The sequence below is a fragment of the Panthera onca genome, chromosome A3, assembly GCF_046562875.1.
Source record: "Panthera onca isolate mPanOnc1 chromosome A3, mPanOnc1 haplotype 2, whole genome shotgun sequence".
NCBI lineage: Eukaryota > Metazoa > Chordata > Mammalia > Carnivora > Felidae > Panthera > Panthera onca.
In genome coordinates, this window is record NC_138341.1 from 8,653,421 (window position 1) to 8,675,317 (window position 21,897).

Below are 21,897 nucleotides of genomic sequence, written 5' to 3' on the forward strand. Positions count from 1 at the left end.
TTCCACAAGGGCCACGGCACGCAGCGTCCTCACGGGCCAGAACGCTTGACCTTGGTTGTTGCTTTTCGCATGGATTGTTTCTTCCCATTCCTTGGCTCCCTAAGGACTAAGACCGTGTCTTTAGCGATCTTAGGTTTGAGCAAACATTCCCGGAGTACCTTCTTTTTATCAGGCTCCGCGCCGGACTTTCAACACAGCGTTTACTCCTTGCAACAACAGCATCACTCTCCTGCTTTGTAGATGAGCCAATGGAAAGTCATTTGCCTGAGGCCATAGGGCCTGATTGGAACCCACACCTGCCTCTCTCCAGGCCTTTTGCTGTTTCCACCAAGCGCCCCGAGCCCTGCGTCGGCCTGTCCTCTGGGTCCCCTCCTCTGCCTCTTTCATCGCTTGCTGGTGTCTGTCTCTCCAGACAGACTCGTATTTCTAATATGGCAGTGATCTGATTGCCATCCAGCTCCGTCCTGGGCACGTTTTAAGTGTCGATTGAATAATTAAACGTCCCACTTAACTGCGTGTCGTCCTCAGACGGTGCACTTCGATGGCTCTTAATGTTCACTCTCCCCTTTCAGATGAAAACAGTCTGAGCCTGCAAGACGTTGCCCAGCTTACAGAAGGTTCTGGCCCCAGGAAGTGGCAGAGCTGGGGTGCAAGCCTGCTTTTCTTCTGGCCTGAAAGCACTCTTTTGATGACACACAGGACAGGGCTGAATACATAGCAGGTGCCCCAGGAGACTTCACGTTCCACAGACTTGGTTGCCAAAGGCTCACCGTGATGCCGTCTGCTTCTTTGTTTAGACGAGTCCTGCGGCCCTGAAGAGGGGGCAGGGTGCTGGTCCCGATCGCCATTTCCCCCCAGCGCCGGGAGCAGTGCCTCCGTTGTAGAAGACACTCAGTAGATCCCTTCTTGTTCCCTCCAGGTCTCTGAGGTACTGTGACCTGCGTCTGATAAACTCCTCCTGCTTGGTGAGAACAGCGCTGGAGCAGGAGCTGGGCCTGGCCGCTTACTTTGTGAGCAACGAGGTTTCTTTGGAGAAGGCGGCCCGGAACGAGCCCTTGGAGAGCGATGCGGAAAAGCTGAGCAGCACAGACAACGAGGACGAGGAGCTGGTGACGGAAGGTGAGAGGTGGTGGGTCTGCTCCCCCCTGTTCTTCCCCGGGGGTGCTGCCTGGACTCGTCCAGACGGCTGTGACCCTCGGGCCCTGGGCGATGCTCAGCAGCTCCGACAAGAACTATCTGGATACGTCTTTGGAAAAGATGACGAGTCCATTGTTGAATTCCGATTCTGCTCTCTCCCCTGCCATTTTTATTATTATTTTTTTTTGGCGGTGTGAGAAAATGGGAATCCCCATGGGTTCTTCCTAGCTCTGGAAGTCTTAGAGAATAGGAAGGAAAATTGGAGTTTCTCAGGACTCGGGTTCATGCTCTGTTTGACTCGTTCGTGGCCTTACCCTCTGGTAGTGTGAATCGACAGGATGTGTCCGTTATCGAGATTTATGAGAAAGACCCCGTTTCCTTTGAAGAGCTGGAAATGCAGCCCCGAATCGTAGCGGGCCAGGTAGAGCAGAGCACAGCATGTGGCTGTCGTCAACAGCAAGGAAAAGGACAAAGCTGTCGATTCAAAACCGCAAAGTGTTTGCGGGGTAGACGGTGTAGCAGGGTCGGGAGGCCAGGCTTCTCTTCCCGGTCCGTCTGCTGGCTGTGTGACTTGGGACAGCCGTGCCTCGTTTCCTGGCCTCAGACTGCTCACCTGTAAGATGGAGTCTAGAAGGCCTGCCGTGCAGACTCGTAGCTTCTTTTCACAAACATGAATGTGACCCCGACGTTAAAATGCCTGTCGCCCGTGGGATGAGTCCACAGTCTGGGTGTTTCACAGCCTACCTCTCTAGCCTCAGTGTTCATTCATCTCTGCTCTCAGCCCCCCGCCCCGCTGTTCCCCGTGCTGTTGGCCACTCTCACCTCTTGGGTTCCCTGGCTGTGCTCTGCTCTTGTCACGTCTGGGCCACACGGAGGCTCTCCCCCTGGCTTTGAGTTCCCCCACCTCTGGGCTTCACCTAGAAGCCCCTGCTGGCCCCTCAGAGCTCAGGTCGGGTCACCTTTCCAGGATATCACCTGCTCCTGCTTCCCTGTGCTGGGTGGGGGCCTGGCCCCCCAGCGTCCAGGTCTCTGTCTGCACCTCTTACGCCCCCTTGTGGCTGCGGCTCACGGGAAGGGGCCCCATGAGCCGTGAGCGCCTGGGTGGCCCGCCCTGTGTCCCTCCCCACCTGCCTCCTCAGGGCTCTGTCAGAGGTGGGTGCCTAGAGGATGCTAGCCGGGTGGTTGGGTGGGTGGGTGGGTGCTAGGTGGGAGCACAGCTTGCCAACTGTGAAGTGCTGGGCGGGCACACGAGGTGGGGATCACGAGGCATTTTCAGCGAGCGTGTATCTTGGGGCAGGCTCCACCTCGGAGAAGAGGAGCCCGGTGAAGCGGGAGAGGTCCTGCTCCCATGATTCGGCGTCGTCCTCCCTCTCCTCGAAAGCTTCCGGTAAGTCTCCAGGTGGGAGAGTTGCGTGTCGGGACGTTTCTTTTTGAGATTTCGGAGAATGAAAAGAGATCCTTAATTTTCACCTAGAACTGGAAAGAGAAGGGACCCTTGGAAGAACTGGGCTTTCTGAGGGAGTAGTTGTGTTTCCGGATTGGGATCTGGGACGTGAGGCGTTTGGGCAGGACCTCAGCGTTCCCGGGGGAAGATCATGGACGCCGCCCCCCTCGGTGGCCGGTGCTGGGCGGTGTGGCCTTGCTGCTCCGCAGGGGAATGAATCCCTGCGCCTTCGGGGAGGAGAGGGGCTGACCTGAGGTGTGCTGATCGAGGCTGAGGGCAGAGAGAAGTGGACACAGATTTCTCTGGGCGGGGGGGGGGGGGGGGGGCGGGGGGACGCAGCAAATGGCAGCAGGTGTTCACCCAGCCCCGGACCCAGACCGCGGGGAAGGTGGGTAAGATGCCCAGTCTCTGCCTGAGAGACGCCTGGTGTCTGGGAGCGGTCAGGACTGGCACACTGCCAACGACACTGCCCGTCCTCCTGCCGCGACCGTTACCGAGAACCGACTTGGCATCTGAGTCAGGGCATTGAAAGACTGGATACGGTCCTGCCGTCAGGGAGTCCGTCGTTCCTCTTCGACCACGTTACGTTACCAGAGAGGCTGTCTTATCGTTTGTGCACACGTGGTCACGCGTGAAGGGTGACGGTCGCACGTACGAAGAGGAAATTTTGTCTCCGGTGGGGGCAGGTTTCGGCCCAGTCGCTGCCGGTTTCAGAGGGCAGCTGGCCTTTGGGTCTCTTTGGGAAGAGAAGATCTTCTGGACGGAGGAGGCTCAGGCTGTGGAAGTGAGCGTGACTGATGCTCGGGCACAGTGAACGGTCACACGGGCTGCAGCTCCGGGCGGGCGCCTGGCCGTGGTCAGGGCGTAGCTGTGGGGGTCAGAGCCTTCCTGGCTTCTGCCCCTCCCCTCACAGCCCTCGTGTGGGGGTCTCCCCACAGTTGTGGCCGGAGGGGGTCAGAACGAGGCCTCCTCCACACGGGCCCGTAACTCTGTGGCGGAAGGGAGACCTTCTCCTCGGCTCGGGTCAGTCAGCAAAGCCAAGTGTGGCGGCCTCCGGGGTCCGCTGCCCCAAACGGTACGGGGAGCCTGGGCCCCCAGGGTGGAGCTGGCGAATGGGTGAGCGAATGAACCGATGCTGTTCAGAATCGAGAGGAGTGGTGGTTTGCTTCTTCCCCAGTCCTGGCCTGACCGCTTTCTAGAAGGTTCTGGGGGCACACTGGTCCGTGCAGTGTCTTCAGGAGTAGAGGGTCCAAGCTATGAGCTGGCCTCTGTCCTCCTGGGGTTCTTCAGTCAGGTGAGACAATTTTCTTAATCAGGACTCCTCAGAGGGTCCTGAGGTCGTAGGGGTCTCTGATGAGATGCCTTTCGTGCCCTTGGGTACAACCCATGCGTTTCAGAGGTGAAGGACTTGGGGGCCCAGGGAGGTGAGGCTTGGCCGCAGCCACACGAGTCAGGGTGGGGACCTGGGTGGGGGTGAGTCTCATCTGATAGGCTGACAGAGCCCCTGGATTCAAGGGAGGGCAGAGCAGCTGAGGTCTGGGGTGGATGGAGAGGAAGGTCCGTGTGGGTGTCCGTCCTCCGGGTCCTACCAGGCCGGCCGTCACAACCTAGGGAAGTGGATGAAGACATCGGGGTTCCCTTGGTCTACTTTTGCAAACTTACGCCCCTTTCACGTGCTTCGGGCCCATCTGGCCCCTTGGCCCCAGGCCAGGCGCCCAGGTCCCTTACTGCCTCCCCGTCTCTTGTCTTCGGCTCGTCCCTTGACTCTGAGCCAGTCACTTCAGGTGCCTTGTCTGAGGACGACGAGGTATTTCAGCAGGGGTCAGGCCTTCGGCGGAGGGGCACTGGCCGGTGCGTGCCCTCCCTCGAAGGGTGCCAGGTGCCAGCTGCGGGGCTGAGTGGTGGGGCCCTTGCCGGGGAGCTCGGATCCGGCGGGGAGGTCGCCCGCGTGGTGTGGGGAACGGGCTGCAGGCCGAGCCGAGGGCTGCGGGGCGGCGGGAAGGCCTCTCTGAGGCGGGTGTACGGGGTACCGGGCCTCCCTTAGTCTGCTCTCCACACCGGCCCCTGGGGAAGGACGGTGGAGACAACGGTGCAGTGTCCCATCTGCCCTGCTTCCTGCGGGGCCTGCGGTCTGCGGGGCTGCCGTGAGCTGGGATGATAAAAAGGAGAGCAGGGTGCCGGCCCCGTGTGCCCGGCTGACCACGCTCGCCAGGGTCTCAACGTGCTCCACGCGGGGGAGGGGCCGAAGAGAGTCCGTATCCGAGCGGCTGCTGTGTGGGCTGCGTTTCCTTGCCCGGATTCTCCTAAAGGTTAAGTCAGGTCTGGTGTTCGGTAAAGCCCACTGAGTCCTGTGAGTTTTGCTGCCAGTTTGAACCAGAAGCCACCGCTGTCCTGGTGCAGAGGTGAGATGTGAGCTCCGTGAGGGTCTAGAAGGGAGAGGCGTTCAGGGGAACACGTGCATGGGGGGGCCAGAGTTCGCTTGAGCCCTGGAGGCAGGGTGTTGTGGAACAGGTCCGGTCAGGAGGTTGCAAAGGAGAGGCTTTTGAGGCAGTGGGCGGGGTGCTGGGGAGGGTGTGGGCTGAAGTCCTGCCACAAGACAACCGCTGTCTCCCTCTCCCTTCAGCAAGTCTTGCCTTTGTCACAGAACCAAAAGGTTGATATTTGCCCGGAGGTGGAATTGCGTTCAGGAAGATCCCCAGCGATGGTCTAGTGTGGGGGGTTTGCGCTGCGGAAAGCAGAAAGGTGGGCTCCTGTGCGAGGGTCCTTCCCCGGGGCGTGACTGACAGGTGCATCCCTCCCCAGGCTCGGCACCGTGCCGCGAGTCCTCGGCTCAGCCCGGGGCGCCCTCGCAGGGGGAGCGGGCCCGATCACCGCAGCCCTGCGGCCCGTCGGAGGAGGGCAGGGCCCCCGGGGAGAGGCAGAGGCCCCACGCTGGCCGGGGACCGCCGTCGGTCATCAGCAGGCGCAGCCCCGGGCTGGCCGCCCAGCCGGACTCCGGCCCCAGGGGCAGCCAGAGGAGCGCCCAGGTGTCGGTCACCCCGTCGTCCTCCCAGCTGTCCTCCTCCGGCTCGTCGTCCTCGTCCGGGGCGCTCGTCCCGCAGGCCTCCCAGTGCTCCCTGACCAAGGCCTGCCGCCAGCCGCCCGTCGTCTTCCTGCCCAAGCTGGTGTACGACATGGTCACGGCCACCGACAGCAGCGGCCTGCCCAAGGCCGCCTCGCTCCTGCCCTCCCACTCGGTCATGTGGGCCAGCTCCTTCCGCCCGCTGCTCAGCAAGACCATGACGTCCACGGAGCAGTCCCTCTACTACCGGCAGTGGACGGTGCCCCGGCCCAGCCACATGGACTACAGCAACCGCACCGAGGGCCGCGTGGACAGCTTCCACCCACGCCGGCTGCTGCTCAGCGGGCCCCCTCAGGTGGGTGCCGCCCTGCGGGGCCCGGGCCCCGTGGGGGTTCTCGGGTTCGCGCCCACCGGGCCGGTGCGGGGGGGCCGACACCCTCACAGCTCGCCATCCCCGCAGCAGACCCTACAGCGGGCGGCCGGGTGGAGGCCGAGTCCTGCCTGCTGCCCCCCCCCCCCCCCCCCCCCCCACGGCTGGCCGACTTCCGTCCTCTGACCTCAGCGTCTTGCCTTGTGTGACGCGGGGGGCCGGGGGGCTTCTCTCCGGGTGCTTCTCCGTCCGACTGTGACTCCGCTTTCCCCACCTTGTTTCGTTCGGTCCCGTGGCCGGTCCGTGCCAGGTAGAAACACACACCCGCCCCCCTGCCCTGGGTTCTGCGCTGGAGGATTTTGGCCGCCTGTCCCTATCCCAGCCTCTGGCCCCACTGTGGTTTCCTAACAACGAAAGGCCATTTCACTAGTCAAAATGGCAGACGTCTGCCAAGAGTCCGGAGCGTGTGAGGGAAGACTGGGCCGGGTCTTGGAAGGGCCTTTGTCGGAACCGTGCTGAGGTGCAAGGTGGGCTCTCGCCCGGGGTCAAGTTCGGCCTCGGGTCTCACCTGACACCCCGCGTGGGACCCGGCCTTCTCCGTGCCTCGGTGTCCTCACCTGAGAATGACGTCAGAAATGTGAGCACCGGGCAAGGGAATCCCCGCAGGGTGCCTGGGGCACGGCCTGACCATAGAAAGCATGTGTCCTAGTTATTCCTGTCCCCATCAGTACTGCCACTGTCACAGTGCGAGACTTGCTCCCTTCCAGCTCAGTGTATTCATTTCCTTATGATGACCCTGCCCCAAGAAATACAACCCCCCCCCCCCAAATATGTGTATTCATGTTCATTTTAGAATCGTTTACAGTAGTGAAAAGAAGCGACTGGAAACAATTTAAATTCCATTGGTCAAAGTTGGTTGAGTAAATTCGGGCACAACTGTGTCATGCAATTCAGCCTAGGAAGTTGGAGTCAGAGGCCTGTATACTGACACTGAGGTTTAAGATATTTAAATTAAAAAAAAAACTAAGTTATAGGATAATACGTGCATAGTGTAATGTCAAGGGAAAAAAAAAGTATCAGCGTGTATGTGTACGTCTCTGTGTGTGAAAAATACCCCCCAAAAAATCGCTGGCAGGATTGCTGCTGAATTGTTAACCTGGAGAGGGACCAGGATTATGTGAACATTTTCTTTCGTTGTCACCGTGTGGTTCTGGAATTTTTACGGGAATGTGTGTTAACTTTTTAAAAAAATTTTTTTAATGTTTATTTTGAGGGGGAGAGAGAGTGCAAACAGGAGAGGGGTAGAGAGAGGGGTAGACACAGAATCTAAAGCAGGCTCCAGGCTCTGAGCCGTCAGCACAGGGCCCGACACGGGGCTCGAACTCCTGTACCGTGAGATCGTGACCTGAGCCGAAGTCGGGTGTTTAACCGACTGAGCCACCCAGGGGCCCCTGTTGACTTTTTATAAAGTGGGAAAAGGGGTCCTGGTTTCTCCACACTGTCATGTTATTGGATATCTCAATCTTAAAGAAAAGTTTGTCTATTTGATAGATGAAACCTAGTATATTATAGTTTTCTTCAGGTCGAATATATTTTTATGTATTTCTTGGTCACTGCTATGGCTTTCACAGGGATTTTCTGCCCTGTTTCTCCTGTTTATTTTTCCTTCGGGCATCTGACATTTTCCTGTTACTTTGCAGGAGCTCTTTGGAGGTTACAGAATTTAATCCTCTGTCTACTGCATGTATTGCAAATATTTTCTCTGAAGCTTCCCCCAGTCATACTTCATATTTCCTTAGGTCATTTCTGTTCATCACCACTTGTTGAGTGCTGGCTACAAACCAGGCATTGAGCCGAGAGCTCAGAAAGCACATTCCCGGAGTAACAGGGTGGGAAGTTGGCCCACAGGTGCCCACTTCACCAACTGTGACCAGGTTTTACGAAGCTTCATGGTGTCCTAGCCTGCTGCTGGGCTGAGGGAACAGGGACTCTAGGATACAGGAAGGAAGAGCAGGAAGGAGAGAAAAATAATTTTATTTCTTGTCCTGGTCTTAGGAGAGGAGAAATGAGATGCCAGCCTTTTATGTCTTAAGATTTTATTCTCTTACCATAGACGTATTAACACAAGAATAGCAGTCTGTAATTGTGCAAGATTCTCTTAAGACATTACTATGCTTCATATCGGCAGTTCATTTTTTGAAGCACCCTTCCTTCAGTTTGTGGTAAAGTCCTATTTCTAACAGCTTAGAAAACGTGACCGATTAAAACTAGAGACGCATGGCCGCGATTTATAAGCAGGCGGGTCTGCCGCTCACGGAAGTCCCTCTGCGGCCTGCCATGCTTCTTGGGGCCTCGTTTCCCCAGAAATGGCTTTGCACCCCCCAGGCTCTCGCTTTAATTAGGTGAGGTCTTTGAAAAAGGTGGGTGAAACGAAGTGGGTCCGGTGCTCCGGCCGGTGCCTGCACGTAGATGGTGTGCGGACCGTGGGCTCCAATTTTAATGTCTTCACAGGTTGGGAAGACAGGTGCTTACCTGCAGTTCCTTAGTATTTTGTCCAGAATGCTCATCCGGCTGACGGAAGTGGATGTTTATGATGAAGAAGAGATCAATATCCGTGAGTCGTGCGTTGGTGACCCTTGGGGTTGGAATCCTCTGTCACGGGTTGCTCGGGTTGACTTTGTGTCTTTTGCCCTCCAGATGGAATTCTCAGATCAGTGACCACGCTCGCTGCCGGGGCCTCGTGGGGTGCTCTTGTCTCTCCCTTGTCTGTCGTCATCTTGCTCAATATCAGAATAGTGCCTGGGAGGCCTTCATGGGGATGGAATTACTCCACTAAAAATAACTACTGTTTACAGAGTATCTTCTAAGCGGCAAGCAGTGTGCTGGGCACCTTACGTAAATGGCCACATTTAATTTTCTGCACATCACCCTGAGAATAATTGCTTATTTCCTGATAAGTAACTTTCTCAGGAACCCAGCTGGGAGACGGCAGAGCTGGAACTGAGCTGGATTTGACCGCGGCCTTCAGAAGCGGGGTCATCCATCCGGGCAGGTCCCCACTCGGGCAGCCGAGCGCATAGGTCAATATCTTAGGGCAAAACCCAAGTATATGACATGGGGGGGAAAGCCATTTCTCCTTATTCTCGGAACAGAGTTTGCCCTGATTAAGGTAAGACTGTCTTTGAGCCGCTGTTTTATGCTCCATTGTCTCTGCATACTTTCCTTCAGCGGCTCGTAAACTTGGTCTGGTAAATGAATCCGTTGCTTTGGGAATTAAAATTTGTATGAGGAGTCCGGTCCGAGTTGCAAAGAAAGGGAACCAGTGAGTTGCGCGGAGGCTAAATGGAACTTCTTTTTATTTATTGGTATCGTTCACGTGGGAAGTGTACGACCTGATGATTTGATACACATGTACGTTGTGAAATCACCACTGCGGTCAAGCTAACTGACATATTCGTAGTTTCCAGGTTCATGGCAGTGTTATTCACGGTAGGCAAGATACACAAACAACCATATGTGGTCTCTTGATGGATGAAAGGCCATTAGCAGATGAATGGGTAAAGAAAAGTGTGGTATATGCACGCAGTGGAATGTTATTCAGCCTTAGAAGAAAGTCCTGTCATTTGCAAACACAACACTTCTTTATTCTTTACATGCTCTTGACCGTGTTTGAGTTTTGACTTGAAGGAAATCTGGAACCAAGGAAGCCCATCCAGCCCTTGGTTGTCCCTTTGAAGGGGACGAGGTCCCTTTGAAGGAGAGAGGCTCTTCATCCCACCTCTGAGCTCTCACACTACCCCCGCCCCACCCACAGTTTGGAACTTTATTCCAGATGAAAACCAGCAGCCCTGTTGAGTCTCCATGTCCTCACTTTCTTGGATACCCCAATGACAATGACAGGATTTGAACCCAGCTTGTTAAACTTCAAAGCCCATTTTCTCAGATAGTCTCTTAATACGTTGGTTTTCTTGGTAAGACGTGGATAATTTCTGTTTTACGGGGCATTGTGAAGGTTGAATGATGTTCTACATATGAAGCCTTGAGCGCCTACTAAATATGCAATAAACATGCCTCTCTTCTTTCTTTCTTCCCTTCCTTCCCTCCCCTTCCTTCCTTCCTTCCTTCCTTCCTTCCTTCCTTCTCTTTCTTCTAGACAGGTACTCTGGTCATGTGTACATATCCTAGATGTAAAATCAATATGTTACATAATTTGAGTTGGACCAACTAGACTTTTTTTGCTTTTGAGCCAGCAAGCAATTAGCGTGAGTGTCATAGACTACACCAATTATCACAAGATGATACACGGCGAGTGTAGAGGTGGAGTTTGGACCACGTGTGGTGTTGGCATTCAGAAGGGAGGAACCAATGGGTCTGAACACTTGGAAGAGGCTTTCTAGAGGTGCAGTGATAGAACGTGGCCATATTGGCTGCGTAGCGTTTAGATCTAAAACAAGAACAAGAACTATGTTAGGTTCCATTGGCATTGGGAACCTACGTATGTGGGGGAGGGGGCTGGGGGGAAGCTCAGAGCAAGTGGTAGGTATATTGGGAGTTGCTGAAGTCAGTGGGGGAGCCAGGAAAGCAAACTCATCCCATGGGAAACACAGCATAGGCGGGTCCTCTGGTTACGAGGTGGACCCAGAGGCACCTCTTGCCTCCTTAGAACAATCCTGAAGATGCAGTATGTTCTGGGAGCTTTTGAGATACAGTAGCAACCCCCCCCCCCCCCCCCCGCCCAGTAGCCCATAGACTCAGTGATAGCGCCACCACGAGCATCGTCCTTGGACACATTTAAAAATCAGTCATTCTCAGGGCCTCTGGGTGGCTCGGTTGGTTAAACATCCGACTTTACCCAAGATCACGATCTCACAGTCCGTGAGTTCGAGCTCCACGTCGGGCTCTGTGCTGACAGCTCAGAGCCTGGAGCCTGCTTCAGATTCTGTGTCTCTATGTCTCTCTCTCTCTCTCTCTGCCCCTCCCCCGCTCACACTCTGTCTCTCTCAAAAATAAAATATAAGAACATTAAAAAAAATTTTTTTTTAAATCAGCCATTCTCATTTCCTAATTTGTCACCTGCCTGTGTTTCCAACAATCTTACAGACCTCAGAGAGGAGTCCGATTGGCATTACCTCCAGCTCAGTGACCCCTGGCCAGACCTGGAGCTGTTCAAGAAGTTGCCTTTTGACTACATTATTCACGACCCGAAGTATGAAGACGCCAGTCTGATCTGTTCGCACCTTCAGAGCGTGAAGAGTGAAGGTCAGACTTCTAAATCTCTTGCCCCACCTTCCTCCAGAGTCCCGGGTCGAGCCTCGCAAAGGGCCGAGTGGAACCGTGTCGGCGGTGAGCTTGGTGGTGCGGTGGTGAATAGCCAGCAGTGCCTGGTACAGAACTGAGGTCACCGCCCCACCAGACGAGGAAGAGCTCTTCCCGCGAAGGCAGCCTTGCGGCTCAGCACATGCTGACCTTGATGCGCGCTCTCTTGGCGGGTGGTCACGGTCAGAATATCCTCAAGGTTCTGGTTAAGAGAGGATAAAAGTCATGGGTGTTTATGTAGGAATTTGAGTTGTCCTCACGAAATGCACCCATCTCCCTCTCTACCCTCAGTGTCCTGTTTTCTCCCTCCTCCTTCGGGGACCGCCGACTTTCACAGCATTATGACCCTGCAGGGTTTCAGGGTCACCTTCAGCAACCATCAGATATTCGTGGCCGGTGCGATATTAAGCACTGACCAGAACAGTTTGGTGAGTGGAAAGGAAAGGAAGATACTCACCAGTCTCCGTGTCAAGCCGATAATTGTCTCTCCCTAGAACCGTGTTCAGCAAACGATCCTTCATACAGACCACTCCCTAATTAAGGTTTAGTGTTAAAGTCTTCATCTCGCTAAGTCCTTTGAAAAGAACAGAGACAATTCCTCTGTGGTGCAGGGTCTGCGTATGAAGTCGGCCACCCATTTGCGTTGTCAGGTGGCGAATCCTTAAAGATGTGCGTATGGGATATTCGTGGGCCCGTCGGCGAGACCCCTCGTGAACGTGGCCTGTTAGTTTCTCCCGCTGAACCTCTGTCGTTTCTGACCCGCCGAGTCACCTCGGGGCCCAGGCAGGTGCCGTCGCACAAAATCCTATTACGGCATTTCAGTTCCTTCCACTGCGAGCGGGCGGCGGAGAGAATGTCTGTCCTGTCCTTCTGCGGCTCTGTAACGCCGGGGTTTCCTGCAGCCAGGGGGACGTCCCGGAAGCCGGAGGAGCTCTACGTGCGGCGCCAGACAGCGCGGATGAGGCTGTCCAAGTACGCGGCCTATAACACATACCACCACTGCGAGCAGTGTCACCACTACATGGGCTTCCACCCCGGTACCAGGTAGGCTGTGGGGCGCAGAGGCCCTGCGTCTCCAGGAGCGCTTCCGGCGGCCCTTCCACACGTGCCTCGGTGGCTAACAGGCTAACACCATTGGTCCTCTGGTCTCTCTGTGTTTTCGTTCCGGTTGCTGGGGGGGGGGGGGGGGGGGGGGGGGGGCGGGGGGCGGGCGTGGAAAGTTCTGGAAGCTCTTGCTTCCCGGTCTCCTGTATCTTCAGTTCCCTTCAGTAAGCTGCGAAATCATTGCCGACGCTACAGAAACCGTGATTCTCCTGGGGTTACACGTTTACCAGTAGCAACGTTAACTGACTGCGGATGTCTTCGTTTTCTTGACCTCCTGGCAATTGCCAAAGTTAGTTCAGTGCAGCAGGCCCTGAGCGCTTCCGCACCGGTCACAGAGATGATTAAGCTTTATCCCCGTATTCAAGACTCACAGTTTAGGGGCGCCTGGGTGGCTCAGTCGGTTGAGCATCCGACTTCGGCTCAGGTCATGATCTCGCGGTCTGTGGGTTCGAGCCCCACGTCGGGCTCTGTGCTGACAGCTTGGAGCCTGGAGCCTGCTTTGGGTTCTGTGTCTCCGTCTCTCTCTGCCCCTTCCCTGCTCACGCTCTGTCTCTCTGTCTCTCAAAAATAAATAAATGTAAAAATAAGACTCACAATCTAGGGGTGGAGAGATGCACTTGGACAGGGCAGAACTTCAGAGCAACGTAAAGCTGGCAGGAAAAGCAGTAATGTTGGCACGTAGAAATACTTAGAGAAGGAGATCGGAACGTGCACTTACTGAGCACTTACTACATGCCAGGCAATGCACCAGGCACTTTCGATATGTCCATATTTCCTCTAACCTTTATTTTTCTTCTTTTGAGAGAGAGGGAGGGAGGGAGGTGAGTGAGGGAATGGGAGAAGGGCAGACGGCGAGAGACTCTCAAGCAGGCTCCACGCCCAACGTGGAGCCCGACGTGGGGCTCAAACCCCGACCGGGAGATCATGACCCGAGCCGAAATCAAGAGTCAGACGCTCGATGAACTGAACCACCCAGGCACCCCTTCCTCTAACCTTTTTACGTGATAGAAAATGATATTTACCCCAGACACTGGGGCAAAGGATTAAGGCTGTTGCCCCTGGGCTCTGCCTGTCTCAGGTTCTGGCTGGTCACCTGCAGGTGGCTGTGTTCAAGGCACATCTCCAGTTCATCCAGAGTGTACTGGATAGGGAACTGCCCTGTCTAGTTTTTTTTTTCTCACTAAAACCGCACAAGGAAATAACATTATCCCCATTTTATAAATGAAGATACTGTCTTGGGCAGGGAGCAGAGGAGAGGGTTTTGAAGAATCAATAAGAATTTGCCAAGGGTCCGGGGCAGACAGAAGCATGTGAGTAGAGGGAGGCACGGGGTCTCTGGGGGAATTAGAAGGGATTTCAGTCAGGCATCGCTGGACCATAAGGTGCAAGGGGTGGGCGAGCCCAGGAGAGGATGCTGGGGTAGCGGTGGGGAGCAGAGAGACACCACAGAAGGCCCTGGATGCTGTGTGGAGAGCGGGACGGGGGCTTTTCCAGGGAGAATGGCTTGGAGCGGCCTGATGGGGGCCAAGCTGCCTTCTGCGTGGTCTCGTCATGGCCACGTGGAAATTCACAGCGGGCCTGCGAGGCTGGTCGCGCAGAAGCAGTAGCAGGTGGGGTTTTACGTCTAGTGTGTGTTTTCATTTCAGACCTAAGCAGGGAAAGGGGAGGAGCAGCTGGAGCTGGTGTGCGGAAAGCCCATGCCTTGGCTGCTTCCAGAAGGGCCTTGGCACCTTCCAGAGGTGGCCTGAGCACCGGCCTGCCGCGTCTGTCCCTTTTGCAGAGGGACACAGCAGATAGGGGCTCTAATTCTCCCACATCCGCCCGGCCTGGAGCTCAGCTGTGGCTGAAGTAGCACCCGTCTTCTTTTAGACGGTTTAAAAACAAAAACAAAACTATGCGATTTTATGTAGACAAAATTAGAAAACACATATGAGCAGTTTTGTTTTTTTTTTTTTAAGAATTAAAAATAGTAATCCTGTGCAGATAAACCATGCTCATGTTTTTCCCCGTGGAGATGAAGTTATTCTTTCAAAGCGGAGAGTATGTACGTGAGAGCGTTTTCTTAATTTTGACATGAAAGAAACGGAGACCCGCGGGCTGTAGAGTCGTGGTCACCACGGTCGGCATCTGCAGTGAGTTAACAGAACTGAGCGCGGAGACCCCGGCCCCGCGCCCGCCGTGTTCAGGGTGCTCAGGTCTGGGGGCCCCGGCTGCAGGGGACTCGGAACCAGGCCACGGGAGGAGTGCTGAGGGCCACATGACACGCCCGCCCCCTGCTGGCCTTTCTGTGCCCCTGTGCACCCTGGAGTCTTTTCTCTCCTCTCCCGGCTCCCCGATCCGTTGTATGAAACTTCCTCAGTTACACCCCCCCTTGTTGCCTCCCCAGGTCAGAATCTTTTTCTGTCTCATCTCTGCCCCCAAAGGGCTTTGTGGTTCTGGGGGAGCCACAGTGGCAGTGATGGCCCACGTGCCCCGGCCTGTGTCCACCCCCTCCGGGCCTCGGGGAGCCTCAGGAGTGGCCTGCACCAACTAGCTGCAGGTCCGGGGAGGGGTCGGGGAGGGCTGGATGCCCGAGCTGAGGCCCGAAGGAGGCTTGGGCAGAGCCACGGGGCGGGGGCGGGCCGACCGGGAGGGGGTGAGGGGACGTGAGGCTAGACCCTAGGGATAGGACTGAGCCCAAGACCTCTGAGCGTCTGTTTCCACATCCATAAAGAGGGGATGGTGGAACTACCTGCTTCATGGCGTTAACTACAGCCCCAAAGGGTGGAGGGGGCCCGAGACAGCGAGTGTGACGCAAGTGTGCAAGCGCGTGTAGTTATTGATAGTTTTATTAGTGAGTTTCTACGCATAACGCCTGCGATGGGAGAATCCATTTCCTGGCATCAAGCAGTGAGACGTGTGGTGTGAATGCTTTCGTGGGTGACCTAGCACGAGTCCACAAGGGGTTGGGGCCAGAAGTGGGGTCACTGGGTGGAGCGGGATCAGAATGAGGGGTGGGGGGGGGGTGGGGGGCGCCTGGATGGCTCAGTTGGTGAAGCATCTGACCTCTGCTCAGGTCATGATCTCGCCATTCCCGAGTTCAAGCTCTGCGTCAGGCTCTATGCTGGCAGCTCAGGGCCTGGAGCCTGCTTCGGATTCTGAGCCTCCCTCTCTCTCTCTGTCCCTCCCCTGCTAGCACTCTGTCTTGCTCTCTCTCAAAAATAAATAAACGTTAAAAAAATAATAATAATAATAATAATGAGGGGCGGGGGGGAGGGGCCGCAACTGAGTGGGCGTGGCCTCGGGTGTCTGTCCAGCCGCAAGACCTGGGCGTCCACGCTTCGTACCGGGGCCAGCCTGTGGGTTTCTCGGGCTGCGGGGCAGGTGGCAGTGACCTGTGCGGTGTCACGGCCACGACGGGCCTGGGCTCTTCTGGGAGGTAATGCCGGACTCTGACGACAAGCTCTGTCCTTTCCCCTCACGCCTCAGCTCTATGAGTCCACCCTGCACGCCTTTGCCTTCTCTTACTCCATGCTAGGAGAGGAAATCCGGCTACATTTCATCATCCCCAAGTCCAAAGAGCACCACTTTGTCTTCAGCCAACCCGGAGGCCAGCTGGAGAGCATGCGGCTGCCCCTGGTCACAGACAAGGTACGGCTCTGGCCGGGGGGGGGGGGGGCGCACAGAGTGGCTGCAGGTGACCGTTGAGCTGGAGGCTGTGGTTGCCTGATGAGTCAAGGGCAGGCGGGGACTGGTGTGTGACTGAACGCGGAGCGGGCTGGGGTTAGGGTCACTCCGTCAAGTTCCGGCCTTGCTCTCCCGTCGTCTGGCTGTGTCGTTTTGGCTTGTCACTGAATGTCGCCGAGCCTCGGTTCCCTCACCCTGTACGCTTCGGCAGCAGTCACCCTCGCAGGAGCTTCTTGCGAGCACCGTGGGAATAACCGACGTGAGGCACCTGCACAGTGCCTGCGAGGTGACGGGTGCTGAGGAGGTGTTCGTCCCTTCCCCGTTTTGTCTCGAATAAGCTGTTGTGGAACGTTTGAGGAATTTATTTATTTCTTCTGGCAGTGAGAATGAGCAGGGGAGGGGCAGAGAGAGAGAGGGAGACAGGGAACCCCAAGCAGGCTCTGTGCTGTCAGCACAGAGCCCGACGGGGGGCTCAAACCCAGCTGCAGGGACTACTCTGTCACGGCCAGCCTTCTCTTCTGCCTTCTTCTGTCCTTTGGAAGCAAAGCCCGGATGGTGCATCATGTCATCCATAAAAGATAAATTTTCTCTCTTGGACGAGCTCGTTCTTAATAACTCGCCGTCTCTGTGACCAGCATTCTTTTTGTTTGTTTGTTTGTTTGTTTGTTTGTTTGTTTAACAAAAATTTTATTATGAAATGTGAAACGTTTACAAAAGTTAGGAGGTAGTTCAACAAACCTCTCCGCAATTTATCATCCAAATTCAACAGTTACCAACATTCGGCCACATTTAGTTCATCTGGGTTTTTTCCCTTTGCTGAAGGATTTTATTTTATCTTTTTGTTAACATGAAATGTATTGTCAAATTGGCTTCCATACAACACCCAGTGCACATCCCAACAGGTGCCCTCCTCAATGCCCATCAGCCCCCCCCCCCCCACCCCCCATCAACCCTCAGTTTATTCTCAGTATTTCAGAGTCTCTTATGGTTTGGATCCCTCCCTCTCTAACCTTTTTTTTTTCCCTTCCCCTCCCCCATGGTCTTCTGTTAAGTTTCTCAGGATCCACATAAGAGTGAAAACATATGGTATCTGTCTCTGTATGGCTTATTTCACTTAGCATCACACTCTCCAGTTCCATCCACGTTGCTACAAAAGGCCAGATTTCATTCTTTCTCATTGCCACGTAGTATTCCATCGTGTATATAAACCACAATTTCTTTATCCATTCATCAGTTGATGGACATTTAGGCTCTTTCCATAATCTGGCTATTGTTGAGAGTGCTGCTATAAACATTGGGGTACGGGTGCCCCTATGCATCAGCACTCCTGGATCCTTGGGTAAATTCCTAGCAGTGCTATTGCTGGGTCATAGGGTAGATCTATTTTTAATTTTTTGAGGAACCTCCATGCTGTTTTCCAGAGCGGCTGTAGCAGTTTGCATTCCCACCAACAGTGCAAGAGGGTTCCCGTGTCTCCACATCCTCACCAGCATCTATAGTCCCCTGATTTGTTCATTTTGGCCACTCTGACTGGCGTGAGGTGATATCTCGGTGTGGTTTTGATTTGTATTTCCCTGATGAGGAGTGACGTTGAGCATCTTTTCATGTGTCTGTTGGCCATCCGGATGTCTTCTTTAGAGAAGTGTCTATTCATGTCTTCTGCCCATTTCTTCACTGGATTATTTGTTTTTCGGGTGTGGAGTTTGGTGAGTTCTTTATAGATTTTGGATACTAGCCCTTTGTCCGATATGTCATTTGAAAATATCTTTTCCCATTCCGTCGGTTGCCTTTTAGTTTGGTTGATTGTTTCCTTTGCAGTGCAGAAGCTTTTTATCTTGATGAGGTCCCAATAGTTCATTTTTGCTTTTAATTCCCTTGCTTTTGGAGATGTGTCAAGTAAGCCGACATCCCTGATAAATATGGATGCAAAAATTCTCAACAAGATACTAGCAAATTGAATTCAACAGCATATAAAGAGAATTATTCACCATGATCAAGTGGGATCGATTCCTGGGCTGCAGGCCTGGTTCAACATTCGCAAATCAATCAATGTGATACATCACATTAATAAATGAAAAGATAAGAACCATATGATCCTGTCAATCGATGCAGAAAAAGCATTTGACGAAATTCAGCATCCTTTCTTAATAAAAACCCTCGAGAAAGTCGGGATAGAAGGAACACACTTAAACATCATGAAAGCCATTTATGAAAAGCCCACAGCTAATAGCATCCTCAATGGGGAAAAACTGAGAGCTTTTTCCCTGAGATCAGGAACATGACAGGGATGTCCACTCTCACCGCTGTTGTTTCACATAGTGTTGGAAGTTCTAGCCTCAGCAGTCAGACAACAAAAGGGAATCAAAGGCATCCAAATTGGCAAAGATGAAGTCAAGCTTTCCCTTTTTGCAGAGGACATGATATCATACGTGGAAAACCCGATAGACTCCACCAAAGTCCGTGACCAGCATTCTTAGAGGCCCTCCTCATAGGGACGCTTGGTTTCACAGATCCAGCCTGACCGTCTCAGAGTCAGCTTGCTGCCTGCCCCCAGCCCCGGCCAATGTGACCCTTGTGTGGGACGCTGCTTTTCGTTCTCCAGAGGGCCAGTACCTTGGGGTGGAATAATCTTTCACACCTGGCAGTCTTTTACCAAGCACTGAAAACATTTGTAAAGAACAATGGGGGCCTTTATGACAGGGCGTCTCCTACCCTGTGGGCTGGGGCAGGCTGTTGCACTGGTGGAGGGTTTCTCTGCCCCCCCCCCCTCGCTTTTCCAGCCAGTTCCAGCCAGTTCCAGCCAGTTCCAGCCAGAACTGGGTACGGGCACCAGGTGCAGCACAGCTTTTTTTGTGGCAGGTGCTCTGAGGAACTCAGAAGGAGTGGAAGGCCTAGCTCAACCAGAAGAACTTTTTTGTTGAGGGCAGAGTGGAGGAAAACCCAGTTCTTGATATAAAAGATTCACAACCGGAGTGTATTAGGAGCTAGGCTGCAGGGATGAGGGACTGAGGGATTTAAATCGTCCAGACTTAAATTCCGCACATATTCAGTGCCAACACGGGAGGGGGATCCGTTCGGGTCACTGACACAGGCCAGTTAGTTTCGGTTGTGTAACTGACCGTTCCCAAGCAAGCCCTCACTCCGCTTGCGATTCTTCGGGCTGGCAGCTTGGGCTCGGTCCCGCTGTGTGGTTACCCTGGCTTGTTGCGGTCACTCGTGTCTGTGGTTAGCTGCCAGGTCAGCTGGGGGCTGGCCGGGCGAGGGTCGCCTCAGTGGGACGCCCATCCCTGCCCGCTGCGGTCTCTCCTGCCCCAGCAGGCCAGCCCCGGCTCTTCCCGGGGAGGGGTCTGAGAGAGAGAGGGTGGAATGTGTCCGTCCTCGGGGGGCCAGGCTCGGAACGGGCGCAAACCATCGTGTTCATGTCGTCTTCTCGGGAAAAGCAAGTCCCAAGGCTAAGCTGCATTCAGTGAGTGTGGAAACTGGCTGCGTTCTCTTCTCGGAAGCTTCCGCGAAGTCCCATTTCAAAGGGAGGGGAGTGATCGTGACCGTATTCACAAACACTTCCCCTCATCATTCCTCTGCTTTCCAGAGCCACGAGTATATAAAAAGTCCGACGTTCACCCCGACAACCGGCCGTCACGAACACGGACTCTTTAACCTGTACCATGCCATGGATGGTGCCAGCCATCTGCACGTGCTGGTCGTCAAGGAGTATGAAATGGCCATTTATAAGAAATACTGGCCCAACCACATCATGCTGGTGCTCCCAAGCATCTTCAACAGCGCTGGAGTTGGTAGGCATTTTTTAACATGCCCTGCTTGGTAAAATTCCTGCGAACGGAGACTTTTGGGAGACGGTCCTAGAGATGAATGGGTTAAACATTCTTCATCAGGCTTTTTCGTCTTGAAAGCTATAGTCTTCTTCCGTCTTTGGTCACTGCTTTGATTCACATTCTCCACGGTCAGAGACAAGGATAAGCAGACAAATGTGTGTGCAGGTTGGCGATGGAGATTAGGCCCGTCGGGAGTTGGCTGGTCATGGGCCGGGGCCTCGATGAGCCGTTCTAACTCCAGATGGGGCCTTGGTCCCGGGTAGGGCAGACCTGAGAGTGGGCCTGTCCTGGGTAGATGTCCGTGGAGGACCGACCCAAGAGTGGGCCTGGGGTTTGCCCATTTCAGGCGCCGCCCACTTCCTGATCAAGGAGCTGTCTTACCACAATCTGGAGCTGGAGAGGAACCGGCAGGAGGAGCTGGGGATCAAGCCACAGGACATCTGGCCTTTCATCGTGATCTCGGACGACTCCTGCGTGATGTGGAACGTGGTGGATGTAGACTGTGGCGGAGAAAGAAGCCGGTGAGGTGCCCCCCCCCCCCACCCCGACCCTGCAAGGAACATGAACCTGTTCCTTTTTTTTTTTTTTTTTTTAGCGTTTATTTATTTATTTTTTGGAGAGAGCGTGAGCAAGGGAGGGACGGAGAGAGTAGGGGGACAGAGGATCCAAATGGGCTCTGCGCTGACCAGCAGAAAGCTGGACGCAGGGCTCGAACTCACGAACTGTGAGATCGTGACCTGAGCTGAAGTCGGACGTCAACCGACTGAGCCAGCCAGGTGCCCCAAAGCTGTTCCTTTTCAATGGGGGCTTCTTAGCTACCTCCTGAGGACCACAGAGGACACCGCATCTTAGAAGGCACAGTATGTGGTTCACATGGCCTTGTATGTCGCAGGCTCTTATTCCAAGCCCAGCGTAGTTTTGAGGTTTCAATTTTTTTTAAGTTTCTTATTTTTCATTTATTTTGAGAGCGAGAGAGAGAGAGTAGGGGAGGGGCAGAGAAAGAGAATCTCAAGCAGGCTCCACACTGTCAGCGCAGAGCCCGATTTGGGGGCTCAGACTCACAAACCACAAGATCAGGTCCTGAGCCGAAATCAGGAGTCAAACGCTTAACTGACTGACCCACCCAGGCGGCCCCTTGTGTTTTTAACTTTTTAAAACTTTTCTTGGATGTATAATACGTACAGAAAATCACACAGTATATATTCAGTATAAAATACCTACGGAAAGTAGGACACATATCCAGAAATTTTCACACACTGATCACCCATTTAACCAACTCCCATTGGAAGAAATGGGACATCACCAGTGGCCCAGAAATTCCCTCCTGGAGCCTTCCACACCCTCCCCCTGCTGCCAGCCTAATTCCTAACAGCCAGCTGCATTTTTATTTGCTGTGTGACATTAGTGTCACAACTAAACTCTGAAGGGTGTGCCTGGAGATGGGCACCAGAGGGCACAATGTAGGGAAGGCTCAGTAGATAGACTCTGAACATCGTTGGTAAAATACTTCCTTTTGTGATTTTTGCCACATGGATGTTTCAACTTAGGGCTGCCTGATGACTTCTGATTATTTTTGGCTTTTTTTTTTTTTTTTAAGAAACGTGAGGTCAGTTCACCTCTTTTATGTTAGTGGTACCCTCCTGTGACAATCAGCACTAGTCCCTGTTCTTCTAGAGAGAAAATGTGTTCCGGATGATAGAGCTGCCCGTAGTTTATGGGAGCAGTTCTGCTTTGCTGGCAGTATTCTCCCTGACGCTCTTCCAAAGGCAAGAGCTCAGCCGGGGGCGGAGACTGGGAGAGAATTGAGCCTTCATTCTGCGTTTCCGAATTCTATTCTGAAGCAGCCATTAACGCCCTGGCATGTCAGGGCTGGCCAGGGCCCTAGAGAGTCTATTTAAGCCCCTTGGCTGGGGAAAAGCAAGCTGGGGTCCAGAAGAGTTGAGCTGCGTGCTGGGGCCCAGCTCCT

General features: G+C 54.2%; 1 protein-coding gene across 1 annotated transcript in view; it reads left to right on the forward strand.

Moving 5' to 3' along the window:
• GREB1 (growth regulating estrogen receptor binding 1) overlaps nucleotides 1–21,897 on the forward strand; it is a 76,731-nt gene that overhangs the window by 46,402 nt on the left and 8,432 nt on the right. Inside the window, 9 exon segments of the mRNA XM_078444975.2 lie at nucleotides 920–1,119; nucleotides 2,435–2,524; nucleotides 5,384–5,997; nucleotides 8,524–8,626; nucleotides 11,113–11,271; nucleotides 12,231–12,379; nucleotides 15,901–16,062; nucleotides 19,688–19,892; nucleotides 20,278–20,452. Coding sequence (XP_078301101.1) covers nucleotides 920–1,119; nucleotides 2,435–2,524; nucleotides 5,384–5,997; nucleotides 8,524–8,626; nucleotides 11,113–11,271; nucleotides 12,231–12,379; nucleotides 15,901–16,062; nucleotides 19,688–19,892; nucleotides 20,278–20,452 — 1,857 coding nt within the window.